The sequence below is a fragment of the Lissotriton vulgaris genome, chromosome 1_1 (genome assembly GCF_964263255.1).
Source record: "Lissotriton vulgaris chromosome 1_1, aLisVul1.2, whole genome shotgun sequence".
Classification (NCBI taxonomy): Eukaryota; Metazoa; Chordata; class Amphibia; order Caudata; family Salamandridae; genus Lissotriton; species Lissotriton vulgaris.
This window is the reverse complement of record NC_141685.1, coordinates 1,654,819,646-1,654,843,579: the sequence shown is the minus strand read 5'-3', so window position 1 is coordinate 1,654,843,579 and position 23,934 is coordinate 1,654,819,646. Positions and strand designations below refer to the sequence as shown.

General features: G+C 46.8%; 1 protein-coding gene across 1 annotated transcript in view; it reads left to right on the top strand.

Annotated features, from left to right (window-relative positions):
* Positions 1-23,934, top strand: part of SND1 (staphylococcal nuclease and tudor domain containing 1) — a 2,099,018-nt gene that overhangs the window by 242,590 nt on the left and 1,832,494 nt on the right. Inside the window, exon 10 of the mRNA XM_086918876.1 lies at positions 8,670-8,783. Within this exon, the coding sequence (XP_086775002.1) occupies positions 8,670-8,783 (114 nt within the window). The remainder of the gene's footprint in view (positions 1-8,669; positions 8,784-23,934) is intronic.

The window sequence follows — 23,934 nt, the reverse complement described above, 5'->3', positions numbered from 1 at the left end:
GAAGAGGGAAAAGAACTGAGTTAAGTTAAACAGAATTGAATAGGTGTGTTTTTAATTGTTTATGGAAGGAAACGAGATCAGGATTGGATCTCAGGTGAAACGGGAGGGAGTTCCAGATCTTGGCAGCGTTGAAGGCGTACGTCCTTCTGCCAGTTCTAGACCTTTTGACTCTGGGGACTGCTGCCATGAAGGCCTGACTAGAGCGCAAATTTCTACCTGGGTGATACTGGCTTACTAGGTCACGGGTGATTGGAGGACCCGAATCCCAGAAAGCTTGATGGGCAATACACATTGCTTTAAAAAAGACTCTCTTACGCACTGGGAGCCAGTGAAGATTGGTCAGAGCCGCCTTTACTGACAATCTGCGAGGAATCTGCAGCAGCGTACGCGCGGCACAGTTTTGTAATATTGATATTGAGTTTGGAAAAAGCAGCCATTTGTGCCAACATTTTAATTTGTAACTTCTAAGTATGGTAGATATTTGAAGAGATATACCGTTACATCCACTGGACCCTTCTGGTTGTGGGGCTAAATAGGACTTGTAGATTCACCAAGAAGCCGAGGTACCCAGGGCCAATAACTGAGCTGCGCCTTGCAATGGCTTTTCATTGTGTACTAGGTATGTAGGAATTTATTTGATAAAATATATATAGAGAAAAATAGGTACCAATGAAACGTATATATATTTCAGAAATGGGATAGAAGCAGTTGTATTTGCGCATCTCCGAAATTGTGGGTACCCATAAAAGCGTATAAATAAGAGGCCATTTTTCAAAATATTTTTTTTTTACACATTAGCTTACATTTGGAAGGCAGAAATGGAACAGAGTCAATTGGTAATATCACTTGTCCTACTATGTGTTCCCCCAAGTCTCCCGATAAGTGGTACCTCATTTGAGTTGGTAGGCCTAGTGCCTGCAACCGAAAACCCTCCAAAACGCAACATGAAACATCACCTTTTTCCACAAAAAACTGACCCTTTTTTTGCAGTGTGCCTAGATGTGGATTCAGGACCCTAGCTCATCTGTCAACTAAGGAAACCTGGCAAACCTATGCATTTTTGATAACTAGACATCCAGGGGAATCTAGGATGGGGTGACCTGTGTGGCTCTCACCAGGTTTTGTTACCTAGAATCCCTTACAAACCTCAAATTTGTGTAAAAACAAAAAAAGATTCCTAACGTTTCAGTGATGGAAAGTTCTGGAATCTGCAGGGAGCCGCAAACCTCCACCCACCCAGCATTCTCCCCCAAGTCTCCTGAAAAAATGGCACCTCACTTGTGTGGGTGGGCCAAGTACCCATGGCAGAGAAGGACCCAAAACGTATTATGGAGACATCAAAATTATCTATCACAAAACAACCTGGTTTTCAAAGGGGGTAGGGGACAGGCGTTTTTCAGTACCGGGCTCGGCGGCCATCTAAGGAAACCTATCAAACCCACAAATTTCTAGATCAAGCGTCTCTCCCCCTCTACGGCTTACGTCTAATACACTTCAAATATATACACAGGTTATATCGCACTCCTGCCCAACTCCACAGATAAGGCCTTGTGGCCAGTGACAGATGCCTACGGTGCTCCGCGCCTGATTTTGCTCATCTTGCCTGGTTATGCCCCAAAATCTCTGCACATTGGTAGGCAATCCGTGCAATCCTCTCCAAATCACCTGCTCACCATTGCAGTCTGACCCCATGATCTGCCTCCTGGGCTTTGTTAAATTCTGCCCTGACGTCACCTGTCATTTGACGGCTATGCTGCTTGTTCTGGCTAGGCGCTCCATGTGCTGGGGCCGCAGGCCCGCGCCCAAGGTGCTGCTCTGGCTATAAGACGTTACTCGCTGCCACACCCTCCTATCTGAGTTCCGGTATCTCCTGTCAGCTACAACCCGGCCTCTTGATATATGGGGCCCACTAGTCGCCTATCTCGCAAGCTGCATCTCTCCGCAATCCGTGACCTCTCCCTGGTTGTGGGAGCCGCCAGTGCTAGCCCATAAACTGGTCTCCTGTGATCCACGACCTCCCGCCCTTACTGCCTGCCTCATCTATACATGGTGTTTCCCCACTGGGTGTCTGCTCTTGCCCTCTCTCATTGAGTCTCTGGCAACTCTTCAGTACATAGTCTCTATTGTCACATGAACGTGAAATTATCTTCGCTGTGCTGCAATGTATTGATGCGCCTTGTCTTCTGCATTTGTGGTGATTATGTAATTGTACTGTGCATATTCTTTGAAATGAAGGTTTTTAGAAAATAAAAAAAAACACATTTCTAAAAACTAGACACCTGGGAGGTGACACTTGCGTAGATCCCCTAAAGTTTTCCCACCCAGAATATTTGTGCCAGTGCAGTAATCCCAGGAAGAATTGTTAGAAAAATGATTTTTTCAAAGTTAAATTTGAGGTTTGCAGATAATTCTCTGTAGGAAAATATTAGGGGATCCGTGCAAGTCGCACCTCTGGACTCCCCCTGGGTGTCTAGTTATCAGAAATGTCTGGGTTTGGTTGGTTTCACTAGATAGCCACTGAGCCTGGGACCAAAAACAATTGCTTGTAGGGGGGCATAAACCGACCAAAGCTGTGCCAATATATTTGGAGAGTGACCTTGCCCAAGGGGCCACTCCCCAACATGCATCAAAATAAATTCCTGCTGTCTAGTGGTTTCCTGCCCCCTGTGATGGCAGATCTGCCTAAAAGATTGATAGTTTGCCCTGGGGGTGGGAAATAGTCAAAACATTTGGGAATATATTTGTAAAGTAACCCTTGCCCAAGGGCTGCTACCTGTCATGCATTAAAATAAATACCTGGTGTCTAGTGGTCTTCTGTCGCCCCCCCCCCCGAACCCCCCCCCTCCTGCGGGGGAATCTCATCCTTAACCCCTTCGGTGCGGCGGCAATTCCGCCGCAGCGCTAGGGGCGCGGGGGGGCCGAGCGGCGCTCGCATGCTGTTGACGGAGCCGCTCTGTCACGAGCCGCGGTTGAGCTGTGTTCATAACGGAGCGGTTCAGTCATGGCCCCGCCCGCTCAATGGAACGTCCAGTGCAGGCGCGCCAAGCGGGCCATGACGGAACCGCTCCGTCATGAGCACAGCTCAACCGATGCTCATGACGGAGCGGCTCCGTCATGAGCATGCAAGGAGTTGAGAATGGCCGATTTCTTATGGGCCGTAGTGAGGATGAACTTCTCCGCAGGGGGTGTGAGGAGGTAGGTACCTTCCTGCATATATGGGAATGCTGAGAGATACAGGTCTACTGGTTCCGGGTGCTGCATTGTATGTATGAGGTGTGGGGAGTGGAGCTGCGACCTGAGGCAAAGAGGTGCCTTCTTAATATATGGAAGCCCTCTGACCTTTCATCAAGGGGTAAATTGTGGGTTACACTAGGTCTAGCGATTGTGAAGAGGAATATTGCGAGACTGTGGGGGGCCACTGCACCACCTACTCTTAGCTCCTGGACAAAGGACATGGACTGGAGCATGGTTCAGGAGAAGACGGTGTATGTGGCTCGGGGATGCCCGCGGAAGTGGATGGCCATATGGTCTAACTGGAATGGTTATAGGGGAAATATTTGTGAATCTCCATGTATTGCCCGTGACGAAGAGCTGACCACTATATGATTATAGAAAAATAGCATTTATCCTGTACTTGATTACGGTTTGGCTGAGCAGTAGTCCCTGTGATTCCAATGTGTACTTATGTCCTGTCTGCATGCCTCGGAAGTGACACCCATGTTTGTTCTGACTTTTGCAAATGAAAAGATAATAAAAAAAAAAGAGTGGCTGATTTATCCCCTGCTCGGGCCCCATTCCTAGTGTCCAGTGAACATATACCTGCAGTGCGATTGCGGTCCCACCTTCAATCCCACAGCAGGATTGGAATGCACGGTAGAGATACAGAGGGAAAGTGAAGAGACTCTTCTCTTTCGATCAGTGTCTCTTTTCCCAACCCCCCCACCACCTAAGCAGACTACTTACCCTCCTATTCCACAACCACTCTGAATGCAAATGGCTTACAGCGTGGCACCTCTTGATTACGTCAGTGCGTTGTGGTTACTCTGAGCTCATCAGTTTGCTGGCGGAGCCTCTGCCATCCCAGTGAAATTGGGCATTGCGTGGGGTCCGCGGAGGGAGCCAATCGCTTCCCCTGCAGGTGGGTACAAGGACATGTTGGACACTTCCTCAACACCAGAGTGCTGTTGGCGAGGATGTGTACAGCCCTTCCTTAGCACCCAAGTGTTTAATTGATCCATAAAGATGGCAAAGTCTTAAAGTACAGAGTCCTGAAATCCAAGGAGGAAATAAAAATACCAGCCTTGTGGGTCTCACCAGCCAGGCCATAAAGTATCAGCCGAGTAAGAATGCATTGCTGAAGTGTACGTTCTTAAAATACCAGGCAGAATAGATGAGAATTTCATGAACTTGAGTCCTCCTTGAGTCTCAGTTGAAGTGGTAGGGAATTCCCAGAAATTTCTGAGCTGGTCTGCCAAACCTCTAAGATTTAGTTTTGGGGCTGACGGAGACATTGGCATGTATTGGGCTTTTTTGTTTGAAAGTATGTAATCTGCTGTTTTGTGAGATAGTTCTGTGATAAACTATGAAGCGTCTTCCAAACCAGGCAAAGTTTTGAAAGTGTCTTTCACTCGGAGCCATTGGAGGAGGGCTTTCACAGCTAGTGTGATGCGATCATAATGTAATAAAGCAAGCCGATGTGCAGCGTGGTTTTGAAAGATATGCCATGGAGAAGTCTCTGTATAATCTGTTACATATTCTGGGAGTATCTGAGCAACAACAGAACTCCTTTAACAAGCGTAGATGAGATAATGCGTTTATGGAGATCACATTTAATTGAAGGATTGCATTTTCAAGAGTAAACCAAGTTCAGATCTTTATCTGAAGGCAAAGCCAGTTTTTCATCCTGTGGGGAATTTCTATACGACAGTGAAGTTGTAGAGGATGAACGTTTAATCAGTGAGCTTCAGAGAGAATCCGGTTTTCAACATGCGTTATATATTGCATCTTCTAATGGGTACTTCTAATTCTTCATTTTGTGATTATCCCCAGTCACCTGAGTCGGTCGGAAGCTCAAACTGTGCTCTGCCCTCTGGTAAGTGGCATTGTGCGGGTTTATCCCACTCCGGAAGTGATGAACAGAGTCATATGTAAGAACTACCCCTGCGCGCCTATATCTATTTCTTTCGTCCACATCTTCAGATGTGGGAGCTTAGCTCAACTCCTTTTCTTCATATCTTGAATAGTTTTGTTTTTCAATGATTTTCTGTTCTACCAGTGCACAAGGGAATGTCCCCTCCTAAGACTTCAGGGTTTAAATCTTATACGGATTGCTGCAAAGAGATGTCTGACAGATCCACCTCAAGGTGTGTCTCTGGTGTTCAGGTGTGGTGCGTGACTCCAAATCCTGCAAGGACTGCACCCATATTACCCTGAAAGCAATTGAGGAACTCAAGCTGTGGGTCTACATGGCAAACTAATACAAGAATCCATGTAGGTCCTGGTCGAAGTCGAGAGTACAGACTCTTTGTACTACCAATTTTTAGCGTGGTGGAAGTCTTCAGGTCAGTACTAGAGGAAGACTAAGATGTTCAAACAGGACTCAGCCCCTTCCTGCTGATCTTGATCTCCACATCACAATAGTGCCTCTAGGTCTCGCTCCATTTCCACAGAGAAAAGGATTCCAACCTTGGTCCAGTTGCACCCTGGCTTTGTAGGTCCATTGGCGTTGCAGCAGATCGCAATTGTGCATCTTCAGCTTGCTACTGGCTCCCTCTGGTGCACGTTTGGGCCCCAAGGAACATTAGGGGCCTCCAGTTTGGTACTGCTGGTGGATCCTTCCTTGACACCATTTGTGCACCTCAAACAAGCTTCGGGTTTTACACCAGAATATGTTGAGCTAGATCAAAGTTCTGGTGCCAAAGTCTGTGCTGGTCCCTTGGATGTCACATCCGGCGCAGGAGAAGAAGCCACTATCTATTGTGGTGTCCGACTGAGCTGAATTAGTCTCGACTCTAAGGCTTTACCCGATCCAGACGTGGAACAATATTTGATCCTTCTGACTCGGACGCAATACCATTACTGCAGAGACGGTGCATCAGTTTTTTTCTCCGACTTCAGCCACAGTCATTTGGAGATAATGGGGATGATGAGAATGAGTTTACCCCACCCTATGAAGAGCAAACTTGGTATGTGCACCTTCAAGATGCGAGTGGATTGTATATCTCACCACTGGATGACTTCTCTCCTCAACTTCTCTCCCTGACTAAGGAACAGGCGCATCAACTTCCCTGCGCTTAAGGAATCATTGCATCACCTTCCAGCGGCTGTTTTTGTTTGATTTTGCCACATCCAAGGTACTTTGTGTTGAAAGTGTTTCATCTATAGTTTGCTTTGGACAGAACTGTTTCTTCCTTTTAAAAGTCCTATATTGATAATTGCATTGTGGATTTTTGTCGTTTTGGTCTTATTTGGTTTAGATACAACTGGCAATCCGCCTTTCACTGATTTTTCAGGAAGTATGAGTGTAGAGGACTTAGGCAATTTTATAATGCCATGTTGTACAGAGCTGTTCAGACACTACAAGTATGGGGATGGACAGCCTCGGGCTACAGTACCCTAACCCAAGGTTTAGTGTGAAAAGAAGAAACCTTTGTTTTCTGGTCACAGTGGTTGGGTCAAGGAGCAGCGCAGCTCAACAGAAGCTGCCTACTGTTCCGCCTAAAAGCCCTAGCAGAAGATGGGCAGGTGATAAATTGGCACAGGCATATTTGAGTTGAGGCAGGCCAGAATCCCAAACTGGCGCCTTTCCGATGTCGAGAGTTGTCTGCTCCATACTAAAGTGGAAGCTGCAGATTGCAATCGGGAGAATTATTGGACCCACACCTTCTGCTCAGTCTTTGGCTCCCTTAATGGAATGTTGCGTGGATGTAGATTGCATCCAGAGGGTGTAGGCTTAGACCACTGACTGCTCCAAGGATATGGAACTACCATGCCTGTCTGTGTAGTCACACAGCATGCAACGTGTGCAAGTGATATGACATGCATCTGCGGAAAACTGACTGATTTCAGAGAGTAGGTCTCAACGGTTTCACTGGCTACAAAAATCATTGACCACATTTTTCACAGAGGAGTCCTGTAGGTAGCAGAGTTCTCACTCTTGTCTATTACTGCCTTCTAGACTATTTGTGTTGATATCCCTGGCCTGATGACCGCACTTTTATAAAAAACAAGGGAGCCCACTAGGTAACCAAGGACCTGGGGTATCAATTAACCTGTGAACAATTGGTCCTTGACAACAGAGGATATAACTATGTAATAATTATAGGCCACAATAAACTCTATAACAAGAAGAAAGTCCAGCCTAACTTAGAATTTAATTCAATGTATTGAAAATGTACTTAAATCGGACGAACAAACTATAAAGCAGTGGGACACAGTCCTGCATCCACGATGCTGCACATACATTCAAACATACAATTACAGTGGTATTTCAGGCAATTAGAAATCGTGAGCAAGGAGAGTGTTTAGCGTATACTTGCTTCACATATGCGGGAAACATACAGTTCTGGCACATAGTAGTACACTTATTGTTTAACCCACATATAGTGTCGACGGCGTTTCGATCCAATTGTATTAATGGGTTATCAGGACTTTCAATGTCAGCCTGAATGTAGACAGCCTAATATCAGTAGTTTAGCCCTGGAAGACAGTAGTAGGACAGTAATATGACCAACAAATGGAACCGCAGCAAAGCGTCCCAGGCGCGACTGTGCACCAGGACGCTTTGCTGCGGTTCCATCGTGAACCTAAGGAGCATAATAACGCGGCAATCTGGCCAAGACTCCTACCAAGGAAAGATGACCATCCTCCCTGATATCGCCTAACCTTGTTGGTCATATTACTGTCCTACTACTGTCTTCCAGGGCTAAACTACTGATATTAGGCTGTCTACATTCAGGCTGACATTGAAAGTCCTGATGATGATCCATTAATACAATTGGATCGAAACGCCGTCGACACTATATGTGGGATAAACAATAAGTGTACTACTATGTGCCAGAAATGTATGTTTCCCGCATATGTGAAGCAAGTGTACGCTAAACACTCTCCTTGCTCACGATTTCTAATTGCCTGAAATACCACTGTAATTGTATGTTTGAATGTATGTGCAGCATCGTGGATGCAGGACTGTGTCCCACTGCTTTATTGTTTGTTCGTCTGATTTAAGTACATTTTCAATACATTGAATTAAATTCTAAGTCCGGCTGGGCTTTCTTCTTGTTACTGATGACCGCACTGGCACATACTCTTACTATGCCTGCGCTCCCACCCTTGATGCGCGGATCGGTCTGTGGACTGGTGTATGTGTACATATGAGAAGTATTGCAGCTGATGGTCCAGGCTTGATAAATAGACTTCTTGAATACCAACGAGACTGAAAGGATGGGAGAATAGAGCAGCTGCTGTTTGTCAGCAGGGTACACAAGGTTCCAACTCTTACTTGGTTAACTTAATGTGTCCTTGGTACAGTCCCCGATGCCTATAAAAGATGTATACTGCTTCCCTGTCGTTTCTCAGTTCATCCTCTGGGCCTAGGGTACTTGGCATAAAGTCAGAGCCTGATTTGTAATTGTTTTTTTCCTAACCTCTTGTCCTGTGTTCTCTTGTAGGTGGTGCAGGTACTGAATGCAGATGCCATGGTAGTGAAGATGAATTCTGGAGAGTACAAAACTATTCACTTGGCCAGTATCCGACCTCCTCGGCTGGAGAGCGAAGGCGCCCAGGTAAGAGCTGAATCACTTTACTTCGTACCCTGTGTAAAGTGATGTTAAGCCTGTGGTTAGGTTGTGTTTGATTTTTACGTATAGTAGTCGTCCCCATGTTTCGTAAATGACCTAGTACAATTCTGGAGGACACATAATCAACCATAGGCTGTGTGACACTAATGGTCACTTGAGTGTCTAAAGGCCCTGGCAGGATCCTGGATTGTATATGTTCCTATTTGTAGTTGTTCTGTTTCATGCTTGAATGTGGACAGCCATGCATTTGTAAAGTTTGAATAGAGCAGCATCTGACTTCAGATTATAAATGACTTTAGGATTGGTATACCATGGAGTCAGACAGTTCTGGCGCATTGAATCCACATTCTGTTCTAATCCTCGTTTGTTGGTGATGGTCGGCCTCCTGCATGTATTGCAGCATAAGCTAAATCTGTCAGCCCCGGTAAGTTTAAGATTATATATTGATGGCACCTGGGAGATCACCCTGCTAGTCGCCATTTGAAAGTCCCCAGCTGACCGGTTTCTGTGGAAGACTCATCTTGGGTTTATTAAGCTTTTCTCTCCCTGTGCATCAGCCTCTTAATTAAAATGTAAAGCTCCATGTCAGTAGAGGTGGACACGCCAACAAATGAACAGGGAGAGCCTGCCTTGGGTTTGGCTTGGCTTGGCTTGGCTCTTGACACCTGTGTAGAGCCGAGCCAAGAAAATGTTGGGCATGTATATCATGCAAAAAGCATCAGTGAAAATAAGTTATTTTCAAAATTGAATACAGTGTATTTCTTTGAAACGCTTCCTGCATGTTACTTTGGTACACCAAATTATATCACTGCTTTGAAAAGTATTTATGAAAAGTGATGGTTTTTAAGTGTGAACTCTCCTCCCCGCCCTTATGACTAAGCCAATAATTAACTAAGATAAAAGTTCGCTATCTGTACCCTGTATATGGCCTATATTCATTGTACAGATTGAGCAACATTATATCTGTATCGAACACACAAGCTATTTGTACAGTACAAATTCTGAACTCTCATATTTGAAGGCAAGGCGCTCTCATATGCGATAATGATAAAAAGGAGGCTTGGAGAAAAAAATGTTTGTCTAGGATCAAACCGTTGTTCTAGTGGGGAAGCCAGGATTGATCCCAGGTTTATGGTTTCACATTGTGCAGTTCATTCACTAGAAGGGTCTCTTTTACATCAAAGGTTAATGCTTTGTTTTTAATTGTTGGCACCTGCCCTAGGGTGTGGATAGCTAGCTAGCGGAAGCCATATGAAAGCTCGGCTCATTTTGAGTTTGAGGGTCCAAGAGGATCAGACGCCTGGCTCAAGCATTTAGTGGTTCACCCACCTTTTAAGTATGGGCGGGTTATGACTACTGAAGGAGCGGTTCTTAAGCTAGGAAGTTGCAATACACTGGTAGTAAGGGATGCAGCAGTAGTATAAGGCATAGTGACATAATGGGAGACACATTTCTGTTTACAGATCACTCCTTGCTAAAACTGCCAGTTCTACAGTTACAAAAAACAATTGATGGACAGAATGTTGAGCAATGTCAAACATTCGCCCCAGGACAGAGGTCTGGGCCTAAATCCATTGTTTTTTTTGCTCGGCATCCCATTCCAGTTTAGACCCAGCCAAATGCAAATCCGTCTTGACCCTGCTCCCTATGGAAACAGTCCAGCCCGAACTACCAGGACCGGAGACAAGCATCCTAGGACCGGTTTCAGGGTTTTACCCCGCATCAGCCAGGCTAGTTTGACTCTAGTAGCATGGAGTCTTTGACTTTCTCGCCCTATGTGCGCCAGGTATGCCCAGGCATAGGTCCTGGGCAACTGTGCCACGGGATTCAGGCTAGTCTGGCTGAAGAGGGGTGATGCCCCATAACCGGTCCCAGGATGCTTATTTACGGTCCAGGGAAGACTTGGCTTGGCAGTTCGGGCTGGACTATTCCCTTGAGCCACAGTGTCATGACTGGTTTGCGTATGGTTGGGTCTGTACTGGGGTGGCATGGTGAGCAAAAGAGCAATGGATTTAACACCTATCTCTTGACTGGGGGTGAATGCTTGATTTGCTCTGCATTTTGTCCACCATCTGTGTGTCTTTGTAGTTCTAGAGTTAGTCTGCAAAATAGCCACTCAGAACATCCAATAATTTTGGGCATTGCACATGTCACACAGCAGTTTCATTGGGAATTAGCATTTTAGTTTTCGCTTGCCAGTTGATAATTCTTAGGCTCGATAAATATATGTAAACCTTGGCAGAAATTGAAGTGTGAACTAGTGTTTTGGTTAAAAACGCATGCATCCAGAAATGGAACTGAGATTACCGTATGTGCTGCAAGCAAGGGAATTGAGCAACTGACGTCACAACAGGTTGCTTCTCAGGAACAGGGGTACAGTGCTTCGTTTGAGGTGGTTGTCCAAAGTGAATCCCAACAGCAATTTTAATAATTACTTTGACCCAGAACAATGGGGAGAATGGCAAAAACGGGGTGGGGGAGAGGAGATGGAATATTACTCTGGCAAAGGAAGGAGAATAAAAATAACCCTGAAGTTTGAAATAAATGGCTAGGAAAGGGATGGTGGTGGATGGAGGCATGAGGTGGACTCAAGACTAGATAGCCTTGTTTTTTTTTTAAACCTTTTTACTCATTTTCAAAGGTTTTACAAAATAAGACTTGTCTTTTGCATAATAAATCAACATAGCACCACATTTCGGAATTACACAAGTCCATCATTATTACAAATGCACAGTTTCGCCAGCCGCAGAAGACCTTATTCAAGCCCCGTCCCACCACCCATCTCATCTCAATCCCCGTCCCACCACCCATCTCATCTCAATCCTCATCCGCCTCAGTCATCTTCCTCCCCATCCGATGGAGGATCACAAATACTCCTTCAATATTTGTTCCATGTCCCCCAGATTTTGGTTCATTTTCGAGGGCATCCTCTACCAGTAAATACCGCCCACTCAGCTATCATTGCCTCATCCATGTCTCGGCTCCACGCTGCGAGAGATGGTACCTCTGCCCCACCCCATTTTTGTGCTATATTCCTCTTGGCTATTATAAGTCCTAGTGTGACCCAACTCTGCCCATATCGTGTAAGATCATTTGGCTCCCAGATCTTTAACTGGCATCGACGTGGTTCTGGTACGAGCGACACCCCATCTGGATGTGACATGGTGCGCAGCATTGGTGTCCAGTACGGTGCTAGTTTTGGACATTCCTATATAGTATGGAAAAAATTCCCCTCCTCTCCGCAGCTTCGGAGACAGTAGGGGTGTTCTATTCTTCCCGTTCTGTGCAGAACAAGTCTAGTGTAATATGAGTGATGCGGGATTCGGAGCCGCACAAATCTAAAGCTAGAGTGTATGCCTACCTCCCTATGGGATGCTAACGCTTCTTGCCATTCTGAGTTGTCCATATCATCTACATCTAGCCCCCATTTAGCTCTTAGGGGTCCCATAGGGTCAGGTAGGTTGTTTACTAATTTGTGATAAGGTAAGAGGTGGCCCTCTTCTGCATGTGATCAGTTAGTAACCTATCCTCCATGGGGGATGCCTCCGGGACTTCGGATCCGGGTGGCAGCGCCGTCATCGGGGCATGTCTAATTTGCTTGTACCTGAATAATTTTGAGGTAGTCGGCTCATAGAGGTGTTGGAGACGTTCAAATGACACTATCTCACATCCCTGCCATAGATCACCTACTGATATTCCTATATCATCCCATTGTTCGAAGCCTTTGCTGTTTCGAAGTCTGCCTACTTTTTTCGTGTCCCACAGCGGAGTAAGCCGGGTTATCACCCCCCGCCAGCCCAGTTTGGCCAGAGCAGAATGCCATAGCACCAAAGTATGACGCAGTGGGCCAAACATTGCTAATGCTTTTTTCTTGTCATATAGGGGTGAAAGCATACCTCTGGTGCCCAGCTGCGCCTTATCTGCCTTGAATGCGGGATCTGACTGTGGGGCGTGTAACTATTGGTTAATCACCTTCAGCTGCGCTGCCCAGTAGTAAAGTTGTATATCAGGGAGTGCTATCCTCCCGTCATACCATCTGCTCACCAATTTGGCCTGTGTGATGCGTGCTGGCCTGTTACCCCATAGGAGAGCAGAAACTTGCCCAGAGATAGCCTTGAAATAAGATGGCGGCACTTGGTAGGGCCTTGAAATAAGATGGCGGCACTTAGTAGGGCGTATTCTCTAATACGTATAAAAAACAAGGTAATGCCATAATTTTTAAAAGTGCTGCCTTTAATAATAATTTTAGTGATAATGTTCCCTAGTGCTTCACATCTCGCCTAAGGCACTCCAGTGGTGGCTGTAGGATTATATATTTTTTTAATTCTCCAGAGTTGGCAGTTGCGTATACACCCAAGTACTTGAACGTAGTTCCCGTTATTTGTAGCGGGCAGTTATCGGGAAGTTGTGGTGGTGGGCCATGTAGTATGTAGAGCATTGATTTGGATCAGTTAATGGTGTAACCAGAGACCATACAATAAGCCGCACATACATCAAAAGGGTAATAATGGAGCGCCTTGGTGTGGTCAGGTACAGCAGGATATCGTCTGCATAGAGTGACACCCGGTCCTCCAAACCATCTGTCCACTTGAGGCCTCCGATCGTGGTCTCCCATCGTAGCCATGCCGCCAAAGGCTCCAGTACTAGCGCAAAAAGCTGTGGCGATAGTGGGCAGCCCTGGCGCGTGCCCCTCGTTAGGGGAAAACCTTCTGATATGCGACCATTGGCAGTAGCATGCGCCATAGGCTTGGTGTACAGAAGTCGAACCCAAGAGCAAAATTTTGGTCCAAATCCCAGGTGTCTTAACACCGCAAAGAGAAAGGGCCATTTAACCATATCAAATGCCATGTGTGCATCTAATGAGTACCACCACCGGCTCCTCCAGACAGCCTCGATATTTGACAACTACAAAATTCTTCAACGCTGGCTATAGACTTCTGAGAGAACTTTAGGCACCAGCACGTACTATTGTACAAATTAAGCACTGGGGGCAACAACAGAGATAGCTATGAATTGGAACTTGCAAGAGGCCGCAACATAAATTGTAATTAGTCCTCTGGGTGCTTCGCAGCAGCCTCCATTAAAACTATCTACACTATCTCCATCCGCTCTGCAGTACACAAGCCATTAGCAAAGCCCTTCGTCCCTAACTGTCAAACAAAATAAATTCATAACCAGCTCAGTGAAGAAGACATAGCTACCTACCAGATTGTCAGGCCGGACGTAAGTGCCTGCAACTCATTCTCACTGGCTGTTCTGTCATGGTAAACCCAGAAATATGGTGGATGTCTGCCAACTACCGCAAGCGCGTGCTACCAGCAGAATATGTGCTTGACAAATGCCAAGAACATGGAGACTTTCCTGCAACATGTGGAGCCTCTAAAATGCTTGTAGATGGCATTTTTCACCCATTGCCCTTCTCCAGAAATGGTCCACAAGTGAGCACTCTTTTCATGAAGATAGTTGCATGATAAATCTGCTTTTGCCTTAACATTGTGAAGCCCTGGCTCATGCAGTAGTTTGTCAAACCTATCCTAGATAAGGGCCAAAACATCCTGAGACGTGGTCTCCCTCCATAGGCTCTGGCCAAAAGCTAACATCCTGAGAGATGCGGTCTGCCTCCATGGGCACCAGCCAAAGGCTAACATCCTGAGAGATGCTGTCTGCCCCTTTAAGCACAGGCCAAAGGCTAACATCCTGAGAGATGCTGTCTGCCCCTTTAAGCACAGGCCAAAAGCTAACATCCTGAGAGCTGCAGTCTGCTTCCATCGACACCGGCCAAAGGCTAACATCCTGACTGCCTCCATGGGCACTGGCCAAAGGCTAACATCCTGAGAGATGCGGTCTGCTCCATTGAACCCGGCCACAGACTAACATCCTGAGAAATGCGGTCTCCCTCCATAGGATCCGGCCAAAGGCTAACATCCTGAGAGATGCTGTCTCCTTCCATAGACACTGGCCAGAGACTAACATCCTGAGAAATACTATCTGCCTCCATAGGCACTGGCAAAAAGTAACATCCTGAGATATGCTACCTACCTCCATGTGCACCGGCCAAAGGCTGACATCCTGAGAGATGCTGCCTGCCTCCATTGGCACTGGCCAAAGGCTAACATCCTGAGAGATGCTGTCTGCCTCCATTGGCACCGGCCAAAGGTAGCATCCTGATAATGCTACCTACCTCCATGAGCACCGGCCAAAGGCTAACCTCATGAGAGATGCTGCCTACCTCCATGGGCACCGGCAAAGGCTAACCTCCTTAGAGATGCTGTCTGCCTTCATCTGCACCGGCCAAAGGCTAACATCCTGACTGCCTCCATGGGCACCGGCCAAAGGCTAACATCCGGACTGCCTCTATGGGCACTGGTCAAAGGCTAACATCCTGAGAGATGCTGCCTGCCTCCATCGACACCGGCCAAAGGCCAACATCCTGGGAGATGCTGTCTGCCTCCATCGACACCGGCCAAAGGCCAACATCCTGAGAGATGCTGTCTGCCTCCATCGACACCGGCCAAAGGCCAACATCCTGAGAGATACTGTCTGCCTCCGTGGGCACCGGCCAAAGGCTAACATCCTGATAGATGCTGCCTGCCTCCATGAGCACCAGCCAAAGGCTAACATCCTGAGAGATGCTATCTTCCTCCATGTGCACCGGCCAAAGGCTGACATCCTGAGAGATGCAGCCTGCCTCCATGGGCACCGGCCAAAGGCTAAAATCTTGAGAGATGCTGTATCCTCCCATAGGCACCGGACCAAAGTCTGATATCCAGATAGATGCTGTCTGCCTCCGTAGGCACCAGCCAAAGGCTAACATCCTGAGATGCTGTCTGCTTCCATCGACACCGGCCAAAGGCTAACATCCTGACTGCCTCCATGGGCACTGGCCAAAGGCTAACATCCTGAGAGATGCGGTAAACAATTGAAAAATCGAAACGTGCTTTAGTGCTGCGCATTTCCGTTATCGTGTTATTTTACCTGTTGGAGCTTTTGATGCATGTAAAGTATGTTTTTTCCGGCTCCCCACCCTTTTTGCTCACAACACACCCCCTTCTCTTTGTTCTGGGCGGTCTCAGGGACCTGATGGAAACACGCTTGAAGCTTTGATCAGGGCCAGGCTTCTGTCCTTTGATCAACCACGCCCTCCTTTACCCCCATTGTTACACTGCAAGCAATTTATTCCTAGGCCGCAGCTGACAGTGTTGTATCTCTATCGAGGAACACAATGTATTCAGGTGACTTCACACATATTCACGCGGAGGCTCGCAGGAGGAGGTGTCGTTTTTGCTTTGTGCACATGGCGGCAGGATAATCCGGCAGCAGCACAGAGAACCCTGCGCTCAACGCAAGGGCCTGTAAATGTTCACCTGGCTATCACTAGCCTGCATAGGATTCATTAGTTCATCATTCCCATAGGAAGGACTCTTTCCCCATCCTCTCCTCATGCCTCCCAGAGAGCAGAGCACTGAGCTCCATTAATGGTGGGATTGCGCTGTCTGTCTAGGAATAGTTGGTGGTGTTAGGGATAATTCTTCACCGTTCCCTAGCTTGTCTGACCGTGGCCGAAGAAGTGCCCGAGGATGCCGGGGCCCCACGCATGCACATTGCACCCTCTTGGTGCGGTGATGGATATGGGACTTTGCTCCTCTTCCAGGTGCATCTCTCGAGCTGTGAGCCCATCGAGACCCAGAATGTGTGGATTTGGATCCTTGCAGTGAGTGGGTATGAAACAGAGGACCTGTTCTAGGGTCACGTGTGAAACTGCAGGCCATCGGCTCAGCTGGGCTTGTGGCCCAACCAGCGTGGCTTGCTAGGGCTCTCGTCCATGTGTAGGATCAGAATAGAATAGCTCTTTTGCATAGACCTGCTCAGTTAACCACTCTGGCAAGAAGCTGTAGGAAAATACTGAAGTTGTGCAAGAGACTGCTAAAAAAGAAATGTTTGAAAAAGAAGGTATGAACTGGGAGAGGGGAGCAACCAAATGAGAATAATGCTAAACATGCATCCCATTGACAAGTTGACGAAGTATGTTGGTCCATCGCTGCCTTTTGGAGCCATTCACTGTTAAGACAGGAGCCAATACCATTGCACAGTGAGATTGTTTTCAACCCATTGTCAATGGTCAACGAAAACGACGAGAATCTGCATGCAACGTTATATTGGACTGCAATCCAAGGCTGATGGAAGGAGTCCTGAAAAGCTTGGCAGTTCTGAGTGGTCACTTTAACTGAGTCGGAGGTCTGGTTGGCTGCCAACAGCGGTTTCTTAAAGGTTAACAGAAGTATTTCTGGGGACCATCATATGTGCTCCGTTGACTTCACATGCGGTCCATTAGTGACTGTCCCAGTGGGTAGTTTATGCTTTGCCCCTGTCTGTGCCCTGGATCCCTGTAGAATGATTTCGTGGTTATGGATATTGTAATTTGCGAATATCGCACATTCTTAAACAAGTTAGAGGAGTCGTAGCCCGATTACAAGTCGTTTGGAGAACATAAGACTATTTCAGGAGAATGATTTTAGGAAGGGTTCACCTTAGGATTCGGTGATAGTGAGAGCTCAGATCATGCCATTTTTAGGATTACTTTTCCCTAGATGCTAGATTGAGCCCCGAAAAAGTATCAATATATTTTTATTCAATTTTTTTCAATGGAAAAAACATTTTTCAGGGTACTGACTTATTTAGATATTTGATATTTGTTGCAATGACGATTGCTCGCCTATGCATCGCTTCTGAGTGGCTACAAGAAGAACCTCCCGCATTTGAACTTAGGAGGGCGAAGCTATATCATACTTATGAATTGGAATGGAGTCAGTTTTCTTTGAAGGGGGTTAAAAAACTGCGATTGGGAATATTAATTTGGGGTGCAATTAATGAATATTTGGAGAATTTAAATGTTATCTGTTAAAGTTTGTATCAGATATATATATATATATATATATATATATATATATATATATATATATATATATATATATATATATATATATATATATATATATATATATATATATATATATATATATATATATATATATATATATATATATATATATATATATATATATATATATATATATATATATATAGCTGTTTATTATGAAGCTGTTGACTCATGTTTTGATGACTTGTCCCTACGGGGAAACAATAAAAAAAGGAAAAAACATTTTTCCATATACTTTTTTTAATGACTTTCATTTTTAGTTTATTTCCGATTAACTTTTTGCACTTAGTCTACCTACAATTTTTATTCTGCTTCTAGTGCAAGGACCTTCTTTTTGTCTAGGCCCCCGCCCGAAAACATAAATTGTGGGTGTGAGGAGCAAAGGTTGAGTGGGTGCAGGAAGCAATGGGGAGTGGGTGGAGGAGGGGTGAAACGGCACACGAGGGAAAGCAACTCGAGCTGGGGGGAGGTTCACAGATGATAAAAATAAGCAACGCAGAGGAAAAGCGCTCAACTGAGAGCTTACAGGAAGAGGGAGGCAGCAACAGGAAAGCAGGAGGAACAAGCATTGACAATGCAATGGTCTCAGCATTCTTAAAGTTAGAGCTATTGGCATTGATCATGACATTATTTATTTATTTTAAACCTAAATAAATGGCATTGTCATTTACAATGCCAATAGCAGGGCAGGTGAGCAAGCACAAAGAACAAGGGGGCAGGACAGCAAGCACAAGCAAGGAGGGGGCAGGACAGCAAGCACAAGCAAGGAGGGGGGAGGACAGCAAGCACAAGCAACGAGGGGGGGCAGGAGAGCAAGCACAAGAAACGAGGTGGGGCAGGACAGCAAGCACAAGCAACGAGGGGGCAAGACAGCAAGCACAAGCAACGAGGGGGAAAGCACAAGCAACGAGGGGGCAAGACAGCAAGCACGAGATGGCAGGACAGCAAGCACAAGCAAAGTGGGGGCAGAATAGCAAGCACAAGCAACGAGGGGGCAGGAGAGCAAGCACAAGCAACGAGGGGGCACGACAAAGCACAAGCAACGAGGGGGCACGACAGAAAGCACAAGCAACGAGGGGGCAGGACAGCAAGCACAAGCAATGAGGGGGGCAGGAGAGCAAGCACAAGCAATGAGGGGGGCAGGAGAGCAAGCACAAGCATTGAGAGGGGGCAGGAGAGCAAACGCAAGCAACGAGGGGGCAGGAGAGCAAACACAAGCAACGAGGGGGGCAGGACAGCAAGCACAAGCAACGAGGGGGCAGGACAGCAAGCACAAGCAACGAGGGGGGCAGGACAGCAAGCACAAGCAATGAGGGGGGGGGCGGGAGAGCAAGCACAAGCAACGAGTGCGGGCAATGAGGGGCAGGATATGAAGCACAAGCAACGAGGGGGGAAGAGAGCGTATACAAGCAACGAGGTGGCAGGACAGCAAGCACGAGGTGGCAGGACAGCAAGCACGAGGTGGCAGGACAGCAAGCACGAGGTGGCAGGACAGCAAGCACGAGGTGGCAGGACAGCAAGCACGAGGTGGCAGGACAGCAAGCACGAGGTGGTAGGACAGCAAGCACGAGGTGGCAGGACAGCAAGCAACGAGGTGGGGCAGGACAGCAAGCACAAGCAACGAGGGGGGGCAGGAGAGCAAGCGCAAGCAACGAGGGGGCAGGAGAGCAAGTGCAAGCAACGAGGGGGCAGGAGAGCAAGCGCAAGCAACGAGGGGGCAGGAGAGCAAGCGCAAGCAACGAGGGGGCAGGACAGCAAGCACGAACAAGGAGGGGCAGGACAGCAAGCACGAACAACGAAGGGGGGGCAGGAGAGCAAGCACAAGTAACAAGGGGGGGCAGGAGAGCAAGCACAAGCAACGAGGGGGGGCAGGAGAGCAAGCACAAGCAACGAGGGGGGGCAGGAGAGCAAGCACAAGCAACGAGGGGGGCAGGACAGCAAGCACGAGCAACGAGGGGGCAGGACAGCAGCACAAGCAACGAGGGGGGGCAGGAGAGCAAGCACAAGCAACGAGGGGGGCAGGACAGCAAGCACGAGCAACGAGGGGGCTGGACAGCAAGCACAAGCAACGTGGGGGGGCAGAACAGCAAGCACTAGCAACAAGGGGGGGCAGGAGAGCAAGCACGAGCAACGAGGGGGCAGGACAGCAAGCACAAGCAACGATGGGGCAAGACAGCAAGCACGAGCAACGAGGGGGGGCAGGACACCAAGCATGAGCAACGGGGGGGGACAGGACTGCAAGCACGAGCAAAGAGGGGCGGGGGCCAGGACAGCAAGCACGAGCAACAAGGAGGCAGGACAGCAAGCACTCACCGGAGGACTCAGCAGCTTCTCAACTTCTTGCGGCGGTTGGGCAGAAATGGTGTCAGAAAAGCGCTGACATTTTCGCATTCAGGGCGTGGTTTTTGCTGTTGAGTGACGGATGACGTCACAGAGTTAAAAACTGCAAAAAAAACGCCCCCAAATCCGAAAAAGACTGGGTTTGAACGGAGTGACGCCCCTTTCCTCCAATGGCTGGCCTCCGTTTAGAAAGACAGCCAATAGAGAAGAGGGGCAGGTTCAAGCCCCTATACTAAGAAACAATAAATCTCGGAGCGAGACTGCGCAAGCGCAGCCTACAGTCCGAGACCTAAAAATCACATGCGAGAGAGCAGAAAAAAACATGCGTTCTAATACAGTTCTTAAGCAACAGAAAAAAAATGTTTCGTGAGCAGTGGAAGGATAGAATCCAGCCAGGAAGGATAGAAGCCAGCCAGTCATATTATAAAGAAGCTCTACTCCAGTGAGGAAATTAATATAAACTAAATGATCTGGGACCAGGGAAGTCATAAAATACGAAGGCAGCAATAAAGCCAACCCATGGTAAGCACTGGGCATGCTGTAGGTCTTTGTAAGTTCTTGGCAAGCCCACGCTACGTACTTTGCAAGAAGACTGCTTGTGCGGTCTAATTGGCTCGACCAATGACAGAATGTGCTCTAGAACTCCTTTTAAAATTACACATCACCTGGTAAAATAGCTTTGTGGTTTCAGGTACTTCCTGCAAATATCTGCTGGCAACTCGGAGGTCATGTGCTCTATTTCTGTCTGGGCCGTTTGAGCCATTTCCAAGTTATAAAATGTTAACTGATTTTGGGAGTAGGGACGAAGGTTATCATCACGAAAGATAATTTAAGGCTCAGTGAACTTGCATGATCTCCTTCAGGACCAGTTACACAAGTACAAGGCAAAAGAGCAGAAATCAAGTAATTTGTTCCAAGGATATTTACTGCTGCTTATTAGACGTATTACTAGGCTCTCATGAGTTTAATTCCTGCCCCAAAGTTGTTCCCACTACTCTTCCCCCCCGTGCCCGCATTCCCACAAGACCAGTTTTTTACCTGCCTTAGATGTGAATGCTTCTAATAAGTGGCCATGTGAGGGGTGAGACATTGAGTCCCATTGACATTTGTATGTTCCTAGGAAGAAACAAGCAGCCTCTTAATTGGCCAGCATGCGTTTCTAAATGCTGCAAGTCCCGTAGATTTAATTCTGATAAATGACTGAATCTAGCCAGGAGTCACGTTGTCAACAAAGCTGCTTACTGAGCCCCATCTTCCTGGCAGTGGAGTCCGCACTGGCACACTGACCCCTAAAATGTGGGCATGAAATGTTAGGCCTGCGGAGCACTTTAATGCTGAGATCTACGTTAATAAATTGCCCATGAAGCTTAAATATAGCGGTACTCCATACATCAAGACACAGAAAGTTCTGGCATTTGTGAAATATGAAGTTTTGCTTTGTTTGACTTGTGCAGAGTAGCATGAAAGTAATTGGGGACTGAGAACAGACACCAGCAGGAAATCTGGTAGGATGAATTGTGATAGTGTAGTGAAGGGTATATTCCCCCAGGATAGTGAATACCAGTTCAGATTCTTTAAAACCAAACCAGATTCTTTAAAGCCAGATCAGTTTGCCTCTTTGCCCTACTTGGTCTTTTCATACCGTTTATCATTGGCCGCATATTTTCCCTGGTTTAAATAAAAGTACCCCATTTTTTAGAATCTGTCTTTTTAACCCCTTGGCTCCTGGGGTAATTTTCCTGCTGTGCGAGAGGGGAGGGGCGCGCACAGCGCCCCGGTGCTCATGACGAGCTCAGCTCATCATGAGCTACAGTGCTCCTGTGCTCATGACGAGCTGAGCTCGTCACGGCAACACCCGTTTCCTTAGAACGCTCAGCACAGCAGGGGAATTATCCCAGCGTGCGAGCGTTCTAATGGCCATGACGAGCTGAGCTAGTCATCGGCACGCTAGCACCGTGGCTGATGACGAGCTGAGCTCGGCATCAGCATAGGAGGGATTAAGTACCTCTAGATTACCAGTTTCTCCTTCCTGAGTCTCCAGATTGCTCCCGAAGTCCTTGAACAGCCCTCTATTTTTCCTTGTATATGTAATATTTCATATGCCTGCATCTAACTGCAGAGTTATTCGTTATTTGCAAGCAGACCCGTGTGCACCTTTTGTTTCCTGATACTTGAGTTAAGCAGATGAAGGCACTGTATATAGTTGTATATTGGGAAGGATGCAGCAGTTCTATAATCCTGTATAGATGCCCAATAAATTAGTCATAACCTGGTTTAGTTGGGAGTCTAGCCTTGATCAGCAATTCCTTCTTCAATCCAGTCTGGTGACTTGTATGTCATTATTTTTTTTTTTAATTCATTCCACTTTTTATGTAGGGAAACCTAATCTGTATAATCGTTGGGGCGTTTTCTTGAACAATATAAATTCATAAATGGTCAGTTAAGCAATGCCCATAAATGGATGAGAGATTGATGATGCATAGGTAATAATTTTGGGTGTTAAACTTGCAATAACTATTGATATAAACAGGGTGGTCTTGCAGAGAGTGACGTGTTTGCTCAATCATTAGCTCATCAGGCTAGTAAGGTCAACAAAGGTGTGAAATCGGAGTTCAACAGTTTTGATGTACGGTTAGAAATCGAGGTTTCTGGTTGGCAAAGTATAAACCCTGTCCAAGCAGGAGCCGCATTCCATATCGGTCAGTCAGATACACAAACTAAATTAACCTGTGCTAACCCTCTGATAGCTTGGCACAGAATAGTCATCCTTAATGCAAGCGGCAATGTGTAAAGTATTAGGGCAAAACGTTCAATACAGTTACAGTGAAGACACCACATAAAGACTCCACACCAGTTTAGGAAAATAGACCATATTTATCTAAATAAAACAAGACCAAAACTGGGTAAAAATCCAGTAAGTAGAATTTGAGATTCTTTTTTTTAAGATTAAATCTAAAAACAGTCCTTAGAAGTCAATAGCTCTAAAAGGTAACTTGAGGTAGGGCTAGATCAGAAAAAATCCAAAGTTCAGGCCGACTGTGATGGAGGGCAGGCTAGCTACAGGAGCCTCACTATACCCGCTGAAAAAGTCCCTTTGGAAGAGCCAGTGTCTGCGTCGAAGACTCAATGGGTCTGTTCCGATTCGCGCAATCGTGTCGAAGTCGAGCCTCACAGTGGTGTCTTCAGATCAGCGCAGCTTTGTCGTCAACTTGCAGTGAAGACCTCGGCTAGGCGCTGCATCTTTGTTGAACCTCGCAGTCAGGTCATTGTGTTCCTGGGCCACGCTGGGATGTCCTCAGATCAGCACTGCTGCTTCAGAGGGTTCTGTGTCATTTCTGATCAGCACAGTGGTAATAATGCATCACATTTATTTTTATTTTTTTTTGTTCCTAAACAGCTGCAGAACCCACTTCTTAGGCCAAGGACTGGAGGGGGCACCTCCAGGTAAGGGTAGGACTCGGAGCAGGAGCACCAGCGAAATTGAAAGAAGTCTTTTATGACCCTCAGACTTCAGACAGCAGGAAGCAAGCCAACAAGCCCTTGGAGAAACTTTGGTTCAAGGATATAGAGAGCAGATCCAGTGCCTCTCGCTCACTAGTAAGAAGCAGCAGGCAAACCTAGCAGAGCAGGTAGCAAAATGCCAGTCCCTCCTACAGCAATGAGCAAACTCACTATAGGGGGGTATGCAGCTCTTTGCGTGGTGACAGGCCCAACCCTGTTCAGGTACAAATGCCAGCTATTCCTTTCCAATCTAGCTCAGGAAAGCCCATCAGCCTGTTGGTGGGCCATGGGGATGCAAATATCACACCCCAGCACACTTTGTGTGACTGTCTAGAGGGAATGCACAAAACCCTAAAA